A 20,267-nucleotide genomic window follows, 5' to 3' on the forward strand; every position below is an offset into this window, starting at 1 on the left:
TTTCTGTCAATCCGTTTTAATTCGTTAAATCTTTCTTATACAGCTTTAATTTATAATTTATAATCTATACTTTATTCTGTACAACTCTGGTTCTTTTTTTACGAAAACGATATCGTATGAACTAAGAAAAAGATTCTATCCGACGTGTGTATTTGTATATATGTATAATATGTGTGTATGTGTATGTGTGTAGAAGTGTATTTTACAATTACAGTCACGAGTAAAATCGTATATGATCAGTGTACATTTAAATAGACGTCACTCAATGTTTTTTTAAATAAAAAAGAGGAAAGAAGTATTCCCTTTTCCCTTGTTCACTATGTTCTCTCGACAATAAGGTACGTTCTTGTAAAATAATAAAATATATTTTTGTTATAGGAATTTCTATGTCCTCGTCATGGAGGCTCGCGGCCTCAAAACTGTCCGTCGTCGTCGTCGACAGGGACCGGACTTCCGAACGCCCGATGTTCATCCTTGACTCCTTCCCCGGCGTTTCTTCTGTCCTTCCCACTGGACCGCGACTTCCGATCCCGCGGCTCTGATTCCGGCGTCACGTAAGACGAAGGTGAGTGCGATATCGGCGGGAAGGGAACGGTAGGGGCGACCGAATCCGCGGAGTCGGGGGCAGACGTGCCACCCTCCTCGAGAGGACCGCTCAGAATCGAGTCGGGTGACCCGTTAGATTGCATCTCGGTAGCGACATTGGTAGCGGCCGTGGCGGTAGCGTTGGCGTTGGCGTTGGAGGCTGGGACGAAGCCGTCTGCAGCCGGCAGGTCGCTCGACCTCGATCTCGACGGCGGAGGCTTACCCTCCTCAGGAACCGTCGAGGTGCGCCGTAAGGTCGTCCTTTGACCCTGACTGTCACCGTATGTGCCTTCGGTTAGTTTAGTCGGTTTTGCTCGGGGCAGAGGCGCGTGAGTGGCGAGCGTCAAACGTAATACCTCGAAGAACGTTTAATTGCTTTCAGCGAAATAAAATTCGAAAAACTCTCGTTTTGTGCCTTTGGGATTGAAATACAATGCGATCTGATGACGAATATAGAACTTTATCACGTTTTTAAAAACACTAGAATTATAATGCCCAATAATTTAAGTAAAGATGTATTTTGTCTTGATACAAGAGTCGAGCAACGAATGACAAATGTTTTATTCGAAATTGGATAAGAAGCTTTTACATTATTTTTTTTTCTTTCTGTTTTAGGTCTCAATCCAGGCTCCAAAGTAAATCGACACTTTTTCCAAAAGCAAGACTTCTTCCACAATTTTTCATTGCCACATGTGGAGAGAATATTCGCAAGGTATTACGCTTGATGCAATTTGATATGGTTATACAATGCAAACTTCTTACAAACTTGAAGTACATTTACACTCACTCACAGTCATACAAGTGTTATTTTTCTGGAAATTAGTTTCTTTACAATTTCTAGACGTAATATAACTGTATGGCAAAATAATTATTTAAAAAATTAAAAAATAATTATTAAATTACTGTAATAATAACAATAACTCGTTGCTATTATTGTCGAAAAATCGATTAGGTAGATTGAACGACAAGTTAGATTGCAATAAAACTGAATTACTTACTGATTTATATCCATTGGTGAGATTCTTTGTTCTGGACTGATCATAGGCCGATTGCTATTGTCCCACGAATTATGTCGGCGGTGACTGCTCTTGTCTTTGTACGTTTCGGCAATATTGTTGTAACTGCCAACGATTCTACGTTTGTCAAGCTCTTTCAATACTTTTTCTGGCATGCTACTAGTTGTATAGTCCGATCTATATAGTCCGCTACCGAGCGTATGCTAAAATAAAAATATATAATTGAGAAAGTTACATTGTGCTTTAAATGTAACAAATTAAATCTATTTTACACATTGTTATAACAACTTTCTTCATAAAATATTTATTGTCATTTCAGATGGACTTTGATTATACCTTTGAAGTAAAGGAGTACACCGGACTAGGAGCAGCGTTCGGATTCGTCCAGACATTGGTTGCACCAGGTACGTCTTCATTGTTATCATTTAACAATTCCGCTGAATATGAGGGTCTTGCTGGTATTATAGGCGATCGGCAACATACCCTATATAAAAATGTCATAAAATATAAATCCGCAAGCATTAAATCTAAGAAAGGGAGGGTCAAATGCTTCAGATATCGGTTTAAACAAATTCACGTTAGAAATGTGGCGTTTGACGGACTTACGAGTTCACGTCCTCGAGTTTTTTGAGCAGTCTCTCGTTTTCTCGGCAAACGAGTTCCTGATCTCGTATCACTTGATCCCGCGTGGCGTAGAGCTCCGCGTTCTCGCGCCGTAACGCCTCGTTCTCGGTGATGTACGCGTGGATCAGCTGGCTGAGCTCCGAGCTCTCCATCTCAGCCAACTTGTCGAAATCCACCGGCGGCGGTGTTATAGGAATCAGTCTTTCAGCTGTGAGAGATCGATGATAATAATAATAATAAGAGAAACATATTAATAGAGCGAGACTGATTTATCAAACTTAATTGCTTTTGACTCATGTTATGAGATTATACTAATGGTATTTTCATTATTTTTCGCGTTTGACATTATCGATAAAAGAATGATGGATGAGATTGACGGTGATATCTTAGGAATATATGGATATTACTTTTTGATTCGCTACGGTTCGCATTTTGAGTCTCGTTACTTAGATGAAGAGCCATCCTCAAGTGATCATTTTCGGTCTGAAGGGCTCCAACCTCGCGCTTCAAACTGAGAATCAGAGCCTCACGTGGATCCTGTAAAAGAAAATAAGATTATACACATTCGCGTTTTAAAATCTTTTTTAAAACCTCGCAGTAAATACGTGATCTTACCATCACTATGATAGGCTTCGTGGAAATCTTTTTGGCTCTCGCGGCGTATCTCAAGGTGTTTAATGTTTCGTTGGCATTCGAACGAGCCGGCGAAACACAGGCGATCTAAACGTAGTTATTGACATTGTAAAATATAGAAAATTAAGAAATAACAAATGACGAATAGATATTCACTTTCTCTACACTTCATTTTTGTAAATTATAAAAATTTGTTATGAAAAGCATATTATTAACTCACCATTAACGTGACACCATTTCCGGCAAGACTGTCGGCCAGAAGCTTCGTCAGTTTACTATCCCGATAAGGAATGTGGCCACCTTTTCGTTTTCCATCGCTCAAGGAAGAAATGCAGTATCCTTCGCGAAGTACAATAAGTAACGTTAATTTTTTTTTCTCAAGAAAATCTGGCTTAATTTCAACTTTAAATACTTTGCAAAATAAGGTGTCGTAAATTCCTTTTTTTTTTGTTTTAATAATTCTTGTGAAAGTTAGGGTAATAATTGGAGAACTAAGTATTTGCGAAAAAATTCTTATTGTTTTGTTTAGCGACTGTAATCGCGAAAGTTTATCGATTATTTCCATAGACGGAAGGCACGTCTTTTCACATGTCAGTAACTTAATAGCTATCGATTACTTGAGCTGTTCTAAATAATAGATGTGCCGCAATTTCAAAGTCAAGATCTAATCTAATTTTCCGTCAATAAATTAATTGTAATCGCTATTCATAGTGAAATAATTGTTGAGCGTGACGCAATTGCATTCAGTTTACATTACATAGTACGTATCAGCCGTGACATAAGGAAACGTCAGATTCCGCAAGCTTTGTATTTATAATGAAGTTTTATCGAGCTGTGTGTTATACGCAAAAAAGTTTCTCGTTCCTTCAACTCGAATATCAGAAAGTACAATTAGGATATGGACTCACCTAATACCATGAGGCTCTTGTTAATATTGTTTGCTTCTTCCAACGTTTTACCCTCGCTCTGTGTTTTCTTGGTCATTTCGCTTCCGGCAAGATCCACAAAATTAATTTTCCCTTGTTTTGAGATAAACACACCGTTCTCCATCTATCGATACAAGAGAGGCTCGTTTTTAATTAATCCGGATCACCGTTTGGTGATAGTGAAAATTAATTTTACTTAATAAATTTATTCACGTGGTTATTAGTAATTACTTTTCAATGCAAATTAATGTGCAAAAAAATTCGATTGCTCGACTAGAAATGGCGACGAAGTGAATTGCATTGTTAGTACAGAATATGATATATTACTCCGATATTTGCTTATCTTCGAATAATTTTTCATTTTTGCCGCAAGAGAAAATGTTTAACAATCATAGATATTTCATTTGCTTACCGCTTGTTCAGATGTTATATATACAGTCAAAATTGAATGGCTTCTGCTGGAGTATTCGTTCATATTGTGCGTACCCATTGATCTATTTCTCAGTCCTATTAAAATAGCGATTGTTATAAACCAATAATTTTTTTTTCGGATTAAACAATGTTCCGTAAATTCTAACTTTAAAATAAAAAAAAAGTAGCTTTTTAAAGTGAAATTAGAAAACTTCTTTATACGATTAATATCAATTAAAAGAAATGTATAATTATGCCAACATAAATTGTTCGAAATCCGGCCTATTTTCGTGGCGAAATTGCGAGTTTGTTTCTCAATTTTACCTTCTTCGAGTACAGCCAGAAGATCATCCAGTTCTTCACATTCCACCGTGAACAGATTCTCGACGAAGAATCCGCGTGTCTTTTTACTCCATCGTACTGCCAAGGTTTTCCTTGAAGTGCCGGGATTTAAAAGATCTATCACCTATTTATTTATTCATTTTTATATTACCATCAGTTTTATAACAAAACTCACTTACAAATGACAATCGCTCATCTTTTTCCACTCATAAAGCGAAACAAAGTTTGCTTTATGACAATTAAAAAAAAAAAAAGTTTGCTTTACATTAATATTTCTACTCGACAATATCTTATCACTTGAAAGACAGACCTTCTCATTATAGATTTCCAGAAAGGAAGCCTTTAGTACAAAGTTGCATTTCTCGTGTTGTTGAAGGACTTTAAATAGGTAGACGAAGGAACGGAAGACCAGACCATGGTCCTCCGAGTACGGATCCGTTTTTTCGAACTATTACAAAAAGAATAGTCAGATTAATTTTAGGAACAGGGGAATATTTATTATTGCAGCGAGTCAGTCTAATTTTGGCATTATTAAATGCATACACTTGAATCTTAATTAATTCTGAAATAAAATTTGTGATACGTGTTTTATTTTATTAAGCGCATTGTTTCGAATTAATTATATTAATTCACATATCAATTGAATATTATTATTAATTAGAGAAGTTATTTTTATTAAAATATATATCGTTGCAATGTTCTTTCATTATCGAGCGATTAAAATTTTTTTATAATTGGAACAATTATGGGCGAAACAAAGTTTGGTTTTATATTTTTGTAAGTTGCCTATGTTTTGTGTCTATTTAGAGGCGCAATTTATTATTTTAAAACGCCGCGTTTTAATCGATAGATACGTCAGGTATCAAAATTTCAATATTACGTTTAGTTGCATGAAATGACATTACGTGTGACTTAAACGCATTATCTTATCTACGAAAGACAATCAACTTTAACCTTCCGACTGTGTGACTAGCTATGTGGCTATCGATCGCTAACGTCACCATATGTTTTACGTATTGCATTGTCTTTTGCACTATAACTGAACGCCATTAAATAGCAATTCGTATAACTTTTACTTGCGATTTATCCAAGAATACAACTTTATTATCGCGCGCGTAGAATAAATTTATCGCCGGGGGTGTATATCACTGTTATACGCGAAATAAAAATTTTACTATGCTCACAAGCCTCGGAGGTCCAGTCAGAGTATGCGTTTTGCCACTTCCGGTCTGTCCGTAACAAAACGCGGTGCAGCTGAAGCCTTCCACCGCCATTTCGATAAGGTTCTTAATACCGGAGTACTGCAGGATGTCCTCCTGCGTGGCATTTGGCTCGAAAACGACATTGTACGAGAATACTTTAGGCTTTTTGTCGCCGCTGCTCGTGACCACGTCGCACTGCGAAATGAAAGACGTAGTGTTCCACTTAACTCGATCATTGCGCATAAATTGTTATCGATGGCGGAAGAGTGACGGTATGGAAAAAGATCGAGGACAGTATCGGCTTAGGAAATCTGGGTCTCCAGGCAGAGAAATGGCCGCGACAAGACGGAATTTTACGAACGACTGCCGCACTTACGTATATTTGTCCATCGCCGGGAAACTGCACGACCATTTCGTCACCGGATTTAATTTCTTTGCTGCTGAGCGGACGTACCCTGAAAGAAGGGACAGAAAAAACGGTGTCGCAATAATTCAACATAAATTTAAAATGACGTAAGAGAAAAAGCAAGTTGAGCTAATACCTGACGACGACATTTATATTGTTTTCTGGAAGTAGATGCTTGGTCGCAATTATACGTTTATCACCGTCGATTAATCTCTCGATGCTGCCGACCCTAGAAGCATGCAGTAACATTGTCTACGCGATCTATCAACGTGTATTAATAAAATACATTTGCAAGGTATAACGGCGATCAATAGATATGACAGATTTTATGTACGCACATATTACTTAAGCGGTGAAAAGCTACGTATATCTATGCCGTACATCTCTTGCCTTTATTCGTCCGACGACTGTCATTTTAAAAATTAAAAAAAGAAAGAAAAAAAAAGAAAAAAGAAGTTAATATTATAATAGTGTTTTACCGTTATTAAATGTAATTATTTCTTTGAATACGGAATGCGTCGCGTTACCAGTTGTCCTAGATTAGAAATCTCCCGGCAAAAGTCGCCGTAGTTAAAGATCTTCGTAGTTAAAAAATATGGAGCGTCACTGTCCAGCTGCATGCGGTTATTATTATTACGCGCATAGCTATCCGCCGGTTTTATTATTAAACCACGACCGCTGATCTAATTCCGCAAATTAACGGCGTTTCATGAATGCGCGATCGCGAATGTTTCCGATACGGAAACGTTCAGTCAATCCTTCGATTGACCTCTAATCGCGCGGACGGCCCTTATAAATTCACGAGGCACCGGTCGAAAGCCCGTCGAGCCGCTCGCGTGTTTGGCCGCATTATTATCTGCAGGCGCGATTTCTTTTTCATTCCGAAACGCCACTGCATGCCGAGAGACCTTCCTCAATGATTCATAGCAACGATGCTGGTAAATACCAAATCGCTCGATCAATCACCCGTCGCAAACCGCGGATTCCCGAGAAGCTCCCGCTACGGAATACAAAGTGCGCCCTGCAAATCTTATGTCGAGGCATTCGCGTTGCTTCGCCGAAGCTATATAATTCCCTCAAACGGGCAAATACCGAATAACCAGGCACGAAATATCATTTTAAACATGACGAATTTCGAAAGTCATCGCAGTTCCGCCGCAAGACAATGAAGTACAGTGACTTTTATTAAAAACTAATTATTTACAGTCATAGAATGACCGCCTCTTTCCAGTTTTTTTTTTTTTTTTTTATTCAACACATTTGTACCCGGCACCTATAATGACCGCGTATAGAAATATACGTTTGTAATTGCGATGAAACTAAGATCTTCGAAATTCAATGATTGCATGTACGATGTAGGGTCGATTACCCTTTGATTAATTCGCTATCAAGTGGCATTTTGTTGAAACGAGTTCGGATTCGGTGCGACGTTTCCACCTGTGCATACACGCCACTCGAGTCACGTGCGGGGTGACCCGAGTTTATCGTTTTACAATAATTGGCGTGTCGCACGTTAACACGCGTACTCGAGCCGGGATCAACCCTTTCGAGGCTCGAGAATCGCGAAAGTCCGCTTTGCCAGCTGGACAGATATTTTCGATGTCTCTTTTGTGATATTAGTCATACGCATACGTGGACAAGAGGGACGTTACGCATTTTTACGATATACTTCGATGTCGCTTATCGATTGCGAGACCTTGCGACACGACCTCTTCGTAGTGGGCATCATAAATGACCATCTCGTATGTGTATGTGCGTAAATATCGCCGACATTATCATTGGTTCGTCTCGCCTTTCGTACGCGAATCGCTAAAAATAAAAACGGTCGAACGTTTCTCTCGGGTCAAAATTCGGAGGAACACGCGGCGAACACAAGCCGAAACATTTCCAAGTTATTTAAATTCACGTTTGACGCGAATTATTTTATTTTATAAATACAAAATTTAATACGCGACGTACGCGATGTTGAATTTTTACGGAATATCAAATTAAATGTTCAATTATTATTTAAATACAGTCGCGTGTTGACTGTAAATTCAGAATCGTAAAAAAAAAAAAAAAAAAACATAATCGCGTGTTATTCTGTCGCTCGTAATATTTTATAAAATATATAATTTTATCTTCTTATTGAATTGGAAGCCAATGTAACCGAAGAGCAGGTTCGAATTCCCGGTACAGACCACAGTAGTGCGTTAATATTTATACTATGTAATAAAATGACTCTTGAGTAACTTTAAAATAATATAAAATTGCATTAACTACGTGGGATCGATGGAGAGACCGTAAATGCCCCTGTAAATCGATATGCGGTGTCAAAGCGTGTGATACCGGAAGCGTGGAAGTGTTCGTGCGTGCGTCGTTTTTCGTATCGAAGCGGTGACGGGGAGTTTACACAAGCGACCCGGGTAAAATCGAACGCAAGTCGCAAATGAGCGCGAGTTACTGTCCCTCTTGATAGCCGCATCGTGTGTCATCTTTGTCCTAGATCTTCCGAACGATTTCCAGCTAGGACAATTTATCTCGCCGGCCAATTCTCTTTCTCGCGAAACCGCGAATCAATAGAGCAATTTTACGAGACCGTGCAATCTTGAGATTCCACCGTAAACAGGCGTGAAATAAAACACGCTGAATTATAAATTATTATAAGTGAAATTGCAAGGAACAAGCACGATTGGAACTGTAAAATTTGCGTAGCGTTCGCATTATTCACTTTACGGTCAATTTTCTGATTATATCATTAATTGCAATTTCGTCGTGACGGTGTTACGTGATTATTAATTAAAATGTTACATACACGTTGCTCTCCGTCTTTATAATTTTATGCGAAGAGTGCTCTGATATTATCGCGCGTTATAAAAATACGTTTTTAAACTCTTTGTACTTATGTAAAAGAAGCGTACCTCAGTACGATGTATTTTGTTGTCTTTGCAAATCGATTTCTCTTACGTAAAATCTCGATTATTTAAGTGGCGAGTGCCGGTTGATCATAAAATATTGAGCACTGATTAGAACTGTCAATTTCAATCGGCGGATTTTTGCATAAGAATAAGACGTGTATCGATTCCCGGACTTATCTGTTCGCTTTCGTATGCACCGTAATCGTCATTCCCGATATTATCGCGGCAAATCAAAACGATAAAGCACAATGTTCTGATAATCGGGCTTTCCCATATCACGTATTCGCGCGAATGTAATATACGTATGTCACTTCAGCTTGTCACGTAGCGATCGATTGTCGAACAGTTTTTTCGTCGAACTTTACCGTTCTCGCAATATAAATTATTGGTGTGTTATTTCGCTCCATTGTCGCGGCAGTTTTACGAGAAACTTGCGCGAAAACTGGCGATAAATTTATTAGCACGTACATTTTTAAGAAAACGCATCAAAACGTGAGCCGAGTTTCTTAATTTCATCATAATAGAGCATTGCATAAGTCAATTGCCAATTTGTATCTCGTTATTATTAATTCGCTTTTCTAGACAGCATCGACTCGACAGCTTCACCGTCAATATTTTATTATTTTCGATTATCCATTTTTCGATTAGGCAAATTTGTAACTCTGTCGCTGAGCACAATGGTACGTTGTTTTTCACGGTCACGAACAATTTTAGGGGTTTATACATAAAATATAATTGGATATTACTTTCGCGAGCACAATAAGTGTAAATACAGGTGACATAAAATCGATAGGGTTTCTTTTTTTTTTTTCAGTTTTTTAATTTGCAACTACAAATCAAAACGTTACGGTACAGGTGCTGATAATTTCGATGAGTAATAATTTAGATGAAGTGGGCGTCGGATTGTGGAAATACCACGTGCAATTCAAGCGCAAAATAGTCTACATCGATTCGCAAATCGTTCGTTTCTCTTGACATGCGGCTGGCAGGATACTTACTCGTTACCCCGTGAGTGCAATAGCGTGTTTTTTCCCTTTCCCTTGGTGTCGGAACCACCGCTCTTTCCTGGACTACTTCCTCGAGAACCAGTTTGCTCGCCAGGACTGTTCCCTCGTGAACCCCGTCCTCCGCCTTTTCGTACCCTCGACCTTCCGTTCTTCCCATTTTCTCGTTGGGGGCTCGGGCCGCGTGTCGGAGATGGATTTTTCACCAGCACCATTCGTCCACCTGCTAAATCTACATTATTTCAATATTAATTTATATTCAACAGAGCCGGGTAGCTCCGAGTTCGTACGAAATGTCGCATTTTGAATATTTTAGTGTCACGAATAATATATAAAAATAGGTCTAAATATATAAATTTTTAATGTTTTAATGAAAAAGACAACGCAGGATAACGGTTTTTTTTTTCTTTCTTTTTTTTTTTTAGTTTTAGTCCTCCAAAAGGCCGTATTTCACAGACGTGTTACCGTAGGATTTAAGATCACGCTTATCTTTTGTCACAATCTTTTTGGTAAACGCGCAAATTCAAAATGTTAAAATTTATGCAACCACTTGCGCATTCAATGGTCAACTAATTATGGACGTTTCGCGCATTTCGCGCATGTGCTCGATTCGATTGCGAATTCTCGACAAGCTTGGTTTCACCCACGATGATAATTAGGTGTTATCGCAATTAAAGCGAAAGCTACCTCGAAACGTTCTAGAGTAGATTTACGTGGAAATTAATTTTTCTGAAAATTGAAATTTTAACAAACACATGAAAAATATGCATATTAGAATAATAGGTACATAAAATAAACAATCGATAATAAATAAATTTCTTGCATTAATTAAATGTAACAAATGGAGTGAAAAGACTTGTTACGATTAAAAATTTATAGCCCTTTTTTTTTCGAGGAAAAGCCTTTAATTATTTCATTATAAATCTTTCGTAATTAAAGCCGTTCTGTGGAAGCATTGAAATCACCGACTAGAACCGATGTCTGGCTAGGAATAAAATCACTTTTCTCCCAGCACGATATCATCTTCTGTTCCGGAAGATCGCGTTTTACTGCCTTGTTGAAAGTAAAAGCAAGCAAGCAAGCGGACCAAATGACTAATAAAAATACTTTACACGAGTCATTAAAAGGCAGATCTTAAAGCAACCGCTCGGGAAATTAACGATCGATTAAAACAACGATTAAGTAAGTGTAATCTTCTAATTGATTTATGCCATCGATTGTCGCCATTGTCCTCTAACATTATCGTCCCGTTGCGAAATGGAATTTATTATCTCGCGGAACTATCATAAATCGACATACATATACATAGAAATATCGTAGTATTAAAACTATATACGTAGAAAATGTGTATCCGTAACAGAAAAAAAAAAAAAAAAAATATTAACACTAGTACTATAGTTCACGATTATTACGATTTCATAGCGAGTTTCCGTTCCGTTATTATTATCCGAAAAAAGCTAAGTTTATATAAATGCAACTAAACGCTCATCTCACTCTAATAGAGCGGGTAGGATTTTAATAATTGAAGAGATCGCTTAGGTCGCTTATCGAACTTAAATCCAACGTGACGTCCTCGAGTGTATAGTCGCGATACATCGACGGAAGTGCACTTACATTCGCAATTTCATGTATCGTCCGGAATAATCTTAGCACCTTTTCGAAATCGCACTGCACCCGCACTGCCGACCCCTCTCTGCCGAGACGAAACGCGTCTTTGGTTTCGGTCGGAGGGGCGCGATTCACCTCCAACGATTTATCGAGTCGACGGCTCGAGCATTTGCGGGGAACGAAGGCACACGTTTCCGCTGCATGCAGTAGCAACAAGCACCGACGCCGTACTGATAGACGGGGGTGAGTCTTGACCCGCGGGAGGCCACCGAGGGGGTAGTTCTTCTATAGTCGGTGTCGCGCGCCGATCGAAAGCGACGGCCGCTCGTCACAACAACCAGTTATTGCTCACCGTGTCCACCACCGCTGCAATTTTGCCCTCACCCTCACCCTCGATACACCCTCAGCAGCACGGTCATCGTCCACGTGGACTTGGAATTACATCACCGCGAACTTGACATCGGCAACAACGACGTCGACAACGATGATTGATGTCGATCGGCAGTAGACACTTTAGTGAAGGTCGCTAGAGAGAGAAAGAGAGAGAGAGAGATTTGTATAATTATTTGCAAAAAATTATTATTACGAGTACTATCAATGTGATAAAATGTTTATTTAATTTGGTTATTTACTTTTTACATTTTCTCGTTTCAAATGAAAACGAGGGTAATGACTCAAAGTCAAAGCTTAAAGAAGTTCAATTGTTATGTTATGGAAAAGGAGCTCTCTTACGTCAGATTTCGTTGACAACCGTCACGTTGCGAGAATCCGTTCTGAGGTCTACGAAACCCACGGCCCCGGTGCCAGGACCCTGGTAAGGTTCACACAGGGCATCTCGCGTGCGTCATACACGCACGCACACCAGAGAACGAATTCCTCTCTCTTTCTCGCCGTTAAGTCGTTCGGCCGGCTGGCAGAGCCTGGCCTTCCTCTCTTCAGCCGCCACCTTATGCCACCGGGGCACCGAAGAGGAGAACTCTCTTTCAGACCGGCAGTTTCGTGTGTTACACCGTGGCGTGCGCACGGAGTACCCCACGCGTATCGTGTCCGGGGAGACCGTTATTCAAGAGACGACGACGACGACGACGACGGTTTTCCCGCGGGTACGTCGAACCCGCTGCACATCGGGGACCGTGACTTCTTAGGGCTTGCGAATCGTCGAATCGTGTACCGCGATTCTATGCGCCCTCCGCTCTGATGGTGACCTAACGACGATGGCTAAACACGCTGCCCGTCTGGACTCGTGAGCCGCCAGGAGACCCGAGGAACAAGAATACTCGAGAAGCGCGGAACGAAAGTGAGCACAAGCATATCCTTTCTTGCGAGCACGTTTTATCGTGGTTCACACAATCGTGGAACCTGGAAAGCCGAAAGAGCACGGACGTGAACCCTTCGTGGCCTCCCGTTTTACTCTTCCTTTTATTCAGACTTCTCGTTGAAGCCCGACGCGATTCGTTATTGCTAACGACGTTTCATATTAGAATTATTAGATTAATGTATTTCTGTTTTATATTAATTTTTTATTTTGGCCGAAGGAGACTTTATTTGTTCGCTGCATCCATTTAGTGACAATATCTTGTTAATTTGTCAACTTTAAGAAAGAAAAAAAAAAAGGCACATTTCCTTTTTTACAGACATTTGCGTGACCCGCGAATGAATATATCAATTACAATTTATACTATTACAATATGGTGTGAGTCACGCGGAGAAAATCACGATCGCGCTCTTATTAAAAGAGCATACAGATCGTTAAAGATGTTACGACACGAATGCATCGCGCCTTGAATGCACTGCAATATAATTCTAGCAATTTCTTATTTTATTATTAACTTTTTATTATTAAATATTGTGAGTTTGGATCTTTCTCAAGTTAATTAGAAGCGTGATAAATTTTTCATTGAGATCTGAAAAGAATTATAACGCACTTCAATTCAATTAATTGACGTAGTATTATAATTAACGATGCGTTTGTGCGGGTGGGCTGTCGTTCAATTGTGATATTTCTTGACGATTTTGTTATCGAAATACTTTTAGAGAAAGCTGCTAAAATGTTTTGAAAAATGCATTAATATATCGTGAAACAGTTAAGAAAGTGTTTCGAGAGAAGTGATTGAATCGTTGCTCGCTTCAAGCGAAGGCTAACGGTTTTTAAACACTTTGATGAAGATGTCATTGGTCTGTCGAGGCCGGTTTTACGTTGTCGCGTTATTGCAGTTTAAGTACGGCTCGATTCTCGTTCGAATTTATCGAAGGACTCCGTTGAATACGATATTTCCTCAATGAGCTCTCGGTTCAAAGCGTTGTTTTTATCAAACATCACTCCCCCCTTGATTGCAAGCTTGCGATTACTTGAAAATTAATTACAAATTTTACTAACACTTCTAAATTCTGGATTTCTTTTTTTTTATTATGAAATAATTCTTCTATACATATTTTTAACCAAGCTTATACATCGTTGCAACACGACGTCTTACGCAATAAGTGTAACGTGAGCGTTTGACGATCTTTCGAACTTTAACGCGAGCAATACCCGCTAAGTGGATCGTAAAACTCTTTGCAACCGAGACGGGATTCCGCGTAAGCGATAGCCACAAATTATCTTTCCTGAGAAATGAGTCAGAGGCTGAAACAAAAGCGAGAATTCGGCCGATCTGCTGCTGTCATATTCGCCCCGTGGGACCATCGGATTTCTTTCATCGCGCGCGCGCTCGTTGGAAGCACTCCAGAAAGGAAGCGGGAGAAAGCAGAACCTCTTCCTTCTTAAGACAAAGGCAGAAATCCAATCGGCCCGTGAAAGTGACGATTAAACCATTTTAAATGACGCCGCGACTATGAATAACAATGAACAGGAGAATGAAACGTAAGCACGTGAAGCCACGTTTTCTGTATATAGAAATGAAGTTGAGTTACCAAACGTGCTGCTCGGCAGTTCGACGGGACCGCCCCAGGATGTTAATTAACTTCACCTGACCTCATATTTCATTCGAACGAGCTGATACCGCGGACGATTATAAATTACAGTGGGTGGAGACGATCGTAAAACCAATTACGGATAATTATGGGCGGCAGTCCGAAATGAAATGTAGCCGATGCTTTCATTCGTACTTGCCGAACCCGAGCAGAAAGCACGTGTAAGGGTATCGCGAAGGTTCGGAGCTTTCGCTTCTAGAAGCGTTTAGCAGTTAAGAGATCGCCAATAGAAAGCGCCGGCGATAAGGTTATCATTTGGAATATTATATCTGCGGCTCGTTAGAATTGCGACATCGTAATGAGAACGATGAAGAGAGAACGAGAAAAGAAGGGAAGGGAAGAGCGGTTTCGCTTTCGATTGCACCTACGCGAGACTAATGGACGAGAATGTTATCGCTGATTCTACTAGAGATCGTGCGCATCGTGTATCATCGCGAAAACTGGCACGCAAGTAATTGTACCGAGACCGAAGAAACGTGGGCAGGACCGAGCGCGTTTCCCAGAAAGTGCGTACTTAGCGGCATGAGAGATCTCGAGAACCCATTGATGGCAAGAGAGTCGTAGAGGAGAAAGAAAGACGAGAATCGCTCATCTTTTCAGCGATTGGACTGATTAATCGCGATGCAACTGATATATCTTACTTCACCGACTCTGCTTTTTTTCCTCTTCCTTTTTTTTTTTTCTTTTTTTTTTTTTCTTTATCCAGTGAATAAGTTCGGTTTTAATAATTCAATGACTGAAGACTCGACTCGACGCTAACTTGATTGTTATTACAATGGGAAAAGCTGCAAAAATTAAATCTGAATCCGTTTACTTTCTTTTTTCTTGAAATGGAAAAATATCTTGGATCAGTTGTAACAATTGACAATAGGTGAAATCTTTCGGATACTATTGCCTATCCATCGCGATAAAATCGTACTCGTAAGGGGTGATGGGGGAAATTACTTTATAATAAAAAATTCAATAATTGTACTAGAAGAATGTAGAGATTCGATACGAAGGATTAGAATTGCTGTGTTATAAGAAGTTATAAGTATTTCGTGTGATTAATTCGCTTTATTAAGACCCACCGCGTAAAGCCTATCGATGTCAGAAGCTTAATTCGCGTCAGTCGGTAGCTCTAATTATCTAATTAATCTAATAATATAAGTAGTTTTCAATCACGTACGTCGGCAGCTTTGCTACCTGCGCGTTACGTGACTCAACTGCCGACAAAAGAATGTGGGAATCATAATGTTAAAGTCGCGCGAGGCCGCTAACCTTTGTATGTGTACCTCACTACGCCATTTAACGCGCTACAAAAAGAATTTATACCCAGAAAATTGCAAAATATTGCAAAACAATATAATAATATTGAATATTATGTCGAATATTAATTTCAATGTTTCTAACGTACTTGGCAAACGTACGCAGAATTTCAACCAATCGTGGTACTTTCTAAAAAATACTTTTCAACTTCTCCCAAATATGGTCGTCACGTTTACCGGTCATTTTTATATTCGCGCACGCAAAAATCTCGCCCTGACATTTTCACGGTTGGCGAATCTACGATCGCACGAGGGCAATTTGATTGCGCGCAAGTTACATAACCGGCGGAAATTCCACGAAAAAATCATTATCCGGTCGTGTTGCGCGATCGCCTAAATCAGAACGAGTTTCAGGCGCACGCCCGTGGACCGAAACATTTTTTTTTTTATCTTCCATCTAGATTATTAGAGAACGTTACCTAGTGCAACCGTCGGAGACGGCAAGATTAGATTTCTCGGTGTTGCATTACCATGACGGCGGCGGCGGTATCGCGAAATCGATGATTTTCCGAAATGATTTACGCATCAGCGATTCCGATCAACAACTCTTCGATATTTGACACGCGATCAGCAAATGCACACGATTCGGCGGATTTTCGTAACGCTATCTCACTTTCGACACGGCCCGAATCAGATATCGACGCACGTGCGGAACAAACTATGCGAAGAAATGTCAGAATATTAATATCTTTGCAATTCTACGGGAATAAGGTGTCACGACGATTCCAACCAGCTAAAATAACTTATCGCAAACCCGAGTTGAGCCGACTGAAAAAATCTGGCAGTGCTCCGTCGTTGCAAGTAAAACAGCGACGGCTATTTCGAAATGAAAAGTATACGTGAACGTAACAATTAATATACGATATTGCTCGAGCGAGTCGGGTTAAAAGTCGTTCGTTCCCAAGTTTGGACCACGCCGGGATCTGACTTTTAACTCAGGTTCAAAGGAGAAGACGCGAACCGAAAATAGACCGGCGCTTACTTAAGGTTCGTCGTTAAATCGACTCGCGGGTCTTTCCACCCGTTCTCGCGGTCTCCACCTTCTTTTTATTGTCCTCTTGCTCACCGCGCTGCGTTTCGCTGCTGGTCGGTTTATTATTATACACGCCGTGCATATTCCACCTTTCTTTTTATCCTCCCTTTCTCTGTTTCTCTTCCTCGCCGCGTCTGGACCGCAAGCGGAGCTTATTAAGGCTCGCTACTACTGCGGACGAACACCTTGAAAGCCCTGAACTTCAGAGCCCCGAGAGGATGACCGAGACTCAAGGCCGATCCGAATCCGAACCGGTTTCTCGAGAAAGATTCGGTGAGGAATACGTAAGATCTCCATGTCTCCGCAATTTAATCCATTAGCCGTCATAAAGAGTAATATACCTGGGGCTCGATAAAACGCGAATAATAATAATGATATTTGCATTATTTTGTACATCTTGTTTTATCAGCATCATTATTGGATATATATATATATATATTTTTTTTTTTTTCTTACTCAGACTCAATGGTCTTATTACTAAATCATATTTCGTACAACGACAATTAATTTATATTTTGCAATGACAATTATATTAAAAGTGAGGATTATGAATGTGAAATGCTTAATAGTAAAAAGCACTCGGCTTTCTAGACAAGACTATTAATAATGCGTTTTCTAAATTCGCGTTTCTCTTAATTTGTTTCAAATTGCCTAGTTTATGTGACGTTTTCGTCCATAATATACGTATATTTGCCATTAGGCTGTAATATTTTTTAATAATTGATATTATGAATTTTTTTTTTACGTTATGTAGGTGCATTGCAATAATTGATAGTACAAAACTTAGACAAGACGTTGTTTTATTATACAATTATTAAACTTGACAATTATTTGATATAACGAAATAATGGAGTAAAGTATGGCACGGCCAAGAAAGAGACTTGTTGTAGAAAAATCTTTTCGAAGCGAGTCGAATCCTTGTCGTGAGAAGTCAGCTCGCGCTGAAAATAGTTCTCGCTATGGGTCCCATAAATTTTAGCCGCCGAGTGCAACCTGCGCGAAGCGAAATCGACTCAGCGTGAAGCTTCTGACGGCATATCTCCGGTAAAAAGAACGGGACATGCACAGGAAATGTCCGCGCAAAGAACGCACGCATGTGCGCGCCTTTCCATTTTTGTTATCGTAAGATAACAGCGCTTTTGCTATGCGGGTTTCGTGCGGCAGCGGAACGTGCCCCGGAAATCATTGTTCTCCACCTACGTCAATCGGGAACTGCACGAAGTGATGGTAGCGTCGTTTATATGTCGATATGAAGCGAAATTTTATAATGGAAACTCAATGAAAGTGCGATGAAAATTTGCGAATCAGCGGAGAATGTGACTCGTCAAACTGACAGAAGGTTGCTCTCGACGCAGCTCGAGAAACGAAGACTCGATCTTGGAAAACTTTTCTCGTGATCTGCAAAAATTTTGCGCCGTTTGCTGTTTCGTGAACTCTACCACAGAGAATAACGCGCACCCTCGTCCGTCATAATTTTACGGACTCATTCGCCATTCAGTCCACGAATGTAAAATTCGCAAGAAAACGACGGTCCCGCGTGGTGAAAACCCGTCTCTTCTCCCGCCAAATACGACAGCCGACAAAAGGCTAACCGGTTTCCGGAAATGGGTTGCGTCGTTCTCGACAAGTTAAATGAATGATGTATGTGCAGATGCAAGAGTATAAGAGGGTTACCCCAATCACCCAGATAACGCTGCAATCATCATTGCAGCGTGACGAGCGGTTCCAAAATTGTCAATTAAATTTAGCAGCCGGCCGGCAGAAACCGTGTTCGATTAAATTATACACATATATAAAAACTCAGAAAAAAAAATCTCAGATTATATGAAACGATTTGAAAAAACGTCAAGTGCTTTTTGCAGCCGTCGCGATTATCATTTTGAAATGTCTTGACGCATTTTTATTCCTATCGTGTGTATCGCGCGGAATTTTCGTCTACAGCACCGACCTATACCGTCGGGATATCTTGCCGATTTTTTTATTCAGTCAACGTCCCCGCGACTGGTCCGAAGGACCTTCTTTTTTTTACTCTTGACTCATCAACGCATTACGTCAGCGTCCTCGATTTGGCCGCGACTCCAGGTGCAGAAAAATGCAATGGGGGCCCACTTTCCGTTTCATGCAATCGCGCTAACGCGACGTAGAGCCGCACGATCGATTCCGCTCTTGAGTTGATCAAACAAAGGACATCACGCTATAATCGGAAATTTCCGACGAGTAACCTTATCATTTATAAGAGCCTCGCCAACCGGCCTGGCGATCTCCGTCGTCGAAGAGACATTTCGTATATTTTACATGCAGAAGATGCAAAAATTTGCCGCACATAAATGGCTTTCTTATCTGGATTGGGTTTTTTTTTCCGACATTGGTACTCTGGACGCGCGATTCAAACGTGTTTTGACTGTGTCCTTTTCGCATGACTCATCCCGCGCAAAGAGAGAAAAGAAAAAAAAAGAGAATTATAAAACCAAAGAGGCCTACAGAGCATATACGACTGGCTTCTATCTATACTGGTTATTACGAAGGCAATATTTTTTTATAACGACGACCCGCGACAATGGTTCCCTTTGTGTGAATCGCGGTTGATAGTTCCCCGCGCTGTAAAACACCATATGCACGTCGCTCACGACCCGCATTAACGATACCTCGGTATATTCGTCAAGGCAAAGGAAAATTGCTCGCCGAATGGGGTAATGACCGGAGTATCAATGAGTCACATCGATTCCTCACTTTTGCTAAAGACAGCCTGCTGAAGATAAAATCGTTTAATTGTCGATCTTGAAAGCTAATAATACCTCACAACGCGCTGTCTCCCTTTTTTTTCCTCTCCGCCCTATTCAACTTGGCCTTTAGCGATTCGTGCGATCGTAGCCTCTCTTAGCAAATGATAATTGAGTGTATAAACGTGAAGTAACGCATTGTAGTGTTCTGGGCACTTTCTCATTGTCTTACGAAAAGCCGATCGATTTGGATCAGTAAGATTAATGCAACGATTAATCCAACAATGCGACATAAATCCCATACAGTGATAAAAATTATGCGACATTGTGCGATTAGATCTTGCATAACGAGACGCACACCGATAGCGAAAAAGTCACGAATATTTTTATTTGTTTTCGCAGGAACTTGTTGTACACGTGTGTATCTAAAAAAAACGATCTTTGTGATTAGATTAAATTAGATTAGATAAACTTTATTGTACTTATCAATGTTCTTATCGATTAACGCCGGTTTTGCACCAATTTATCTACAATTGCAATTTTAATACTTGGCGCGGCTGTGCAGTCTCTAAGACTTTGATTC

At 40.1% G+C, this 20,267-nt stretch overlaps 2 protein-coding genes across 5 annotated transcripts in view; one reads left to right on the top strand and one right to left on the bottom strand.

Annotated features, from left to right (window-relative positions):
• On the bottom strand, window positions 1–12,650 carry LOC139101931 (kinesin-like protein KIF12). 3 transcript variants are annotated; one of them, XM_070655454.1, is made up of 16 exons: window positions 11,661–12,650; window positions 10,041–10,269; window positions 6,282–6,374; window positions 6,116–6,194; window positions 5,722–5,934; window positions 4,848–4,985; window positions 4,520–4,661; window positions 4,197–4,291; window positions 3,767–3,908; window positions 3,079–3,197; window positions 2,841–2,945; window positions 2,633–2,762; window positions 2,208–2,433; window positions 1,938–2,085; window positions 1,584–1,804; window positions 1–858 (listed from the first exon to the last, which is right to left on the bottom strand). In XM_070655454.1, exons 2-16 carry the CDS (start codon window positions 10,259–10,261, stop codon window positions 414–416), a joined length of 2,517 nt encoding a protein of 838 aa, XP_070511555.1. In that variant the 5' UTR covers window positions 10,262–10,269; window positions 11,661–12,650; the 3' UTR covers window positions 1–413. The 3 variants fall into 3 exon arrangements, with proteins under 3 accessions (XP_070511555.1, XP_070511554.1, XP_070511556.1); XM_070655453.1 differs by having other exon boundaries at window positions 10,041–10,278; XM_070655455.1 differs by having other exon boundaries at window positions 736–874; window positions 10,041–10,278.
• The window catches only part of Myo61f (Myosin 61F), a 26,832-nt gene continuing 7,765 nt past the window's right edge, over window positions 1,201–20,267 (top strand). The window contains exons 1-2 of one of the 2 annotated variants that reach the window (XM_070655451.1): window positions 1,201–1,297; window positions 1,921–2,005. The gene's annotated coding sequence lies outside the window, so the exon portion shown is untranslated. Of the gene's footprint in view, window positions 1,298–1,920; window positions 2,006–12,810; window positions 12,952–20,267 lie in introns of those variants that run through there. The other variant, XM_070655452.1, reaches the window with a different exon arrangement.

The sequence above is a fragment of the Cardiocondyla obscurior genome, linkage group LG04, assembly GCF_019399895.1.
Source record: "Cardiocondyla obscurior isolate alpha-2009 linkage group LG04, Cobs3.1, whole genome shotgun sequence".
Classification (NCBI taxonomy): domain Eukaryota; kingdom Metazoa; phylum Arthropoda; class Insecta; order Hymenoptera; family Formicidae; genus Cardiocondyla; species Cardiocondyla obscurior.

Coding starts and splice junctions, on each gene's coding strand:
- LOC139101931 (XM_070655454.1), bottom strand. CDS start 10,261: ATGGTGCTGGTGAAAAATCCATCTCCGACACGCGGCCCGAGCCCCCAA. Junction 6,195..6,281: donor AATATAAATGTCGTCGTCAG/GTATTAGCTCAA, acceptor CCCTTCTTTCAG/GGTACGTCCGCTCAGCAGCA. Junction 2,086..2,207: donor AAACTCGAGGACGTGAACTC/GTAAGTCCGTCA, acceptor ATTTTTATATAG/GGTATGTTGCCGATCGCCTA.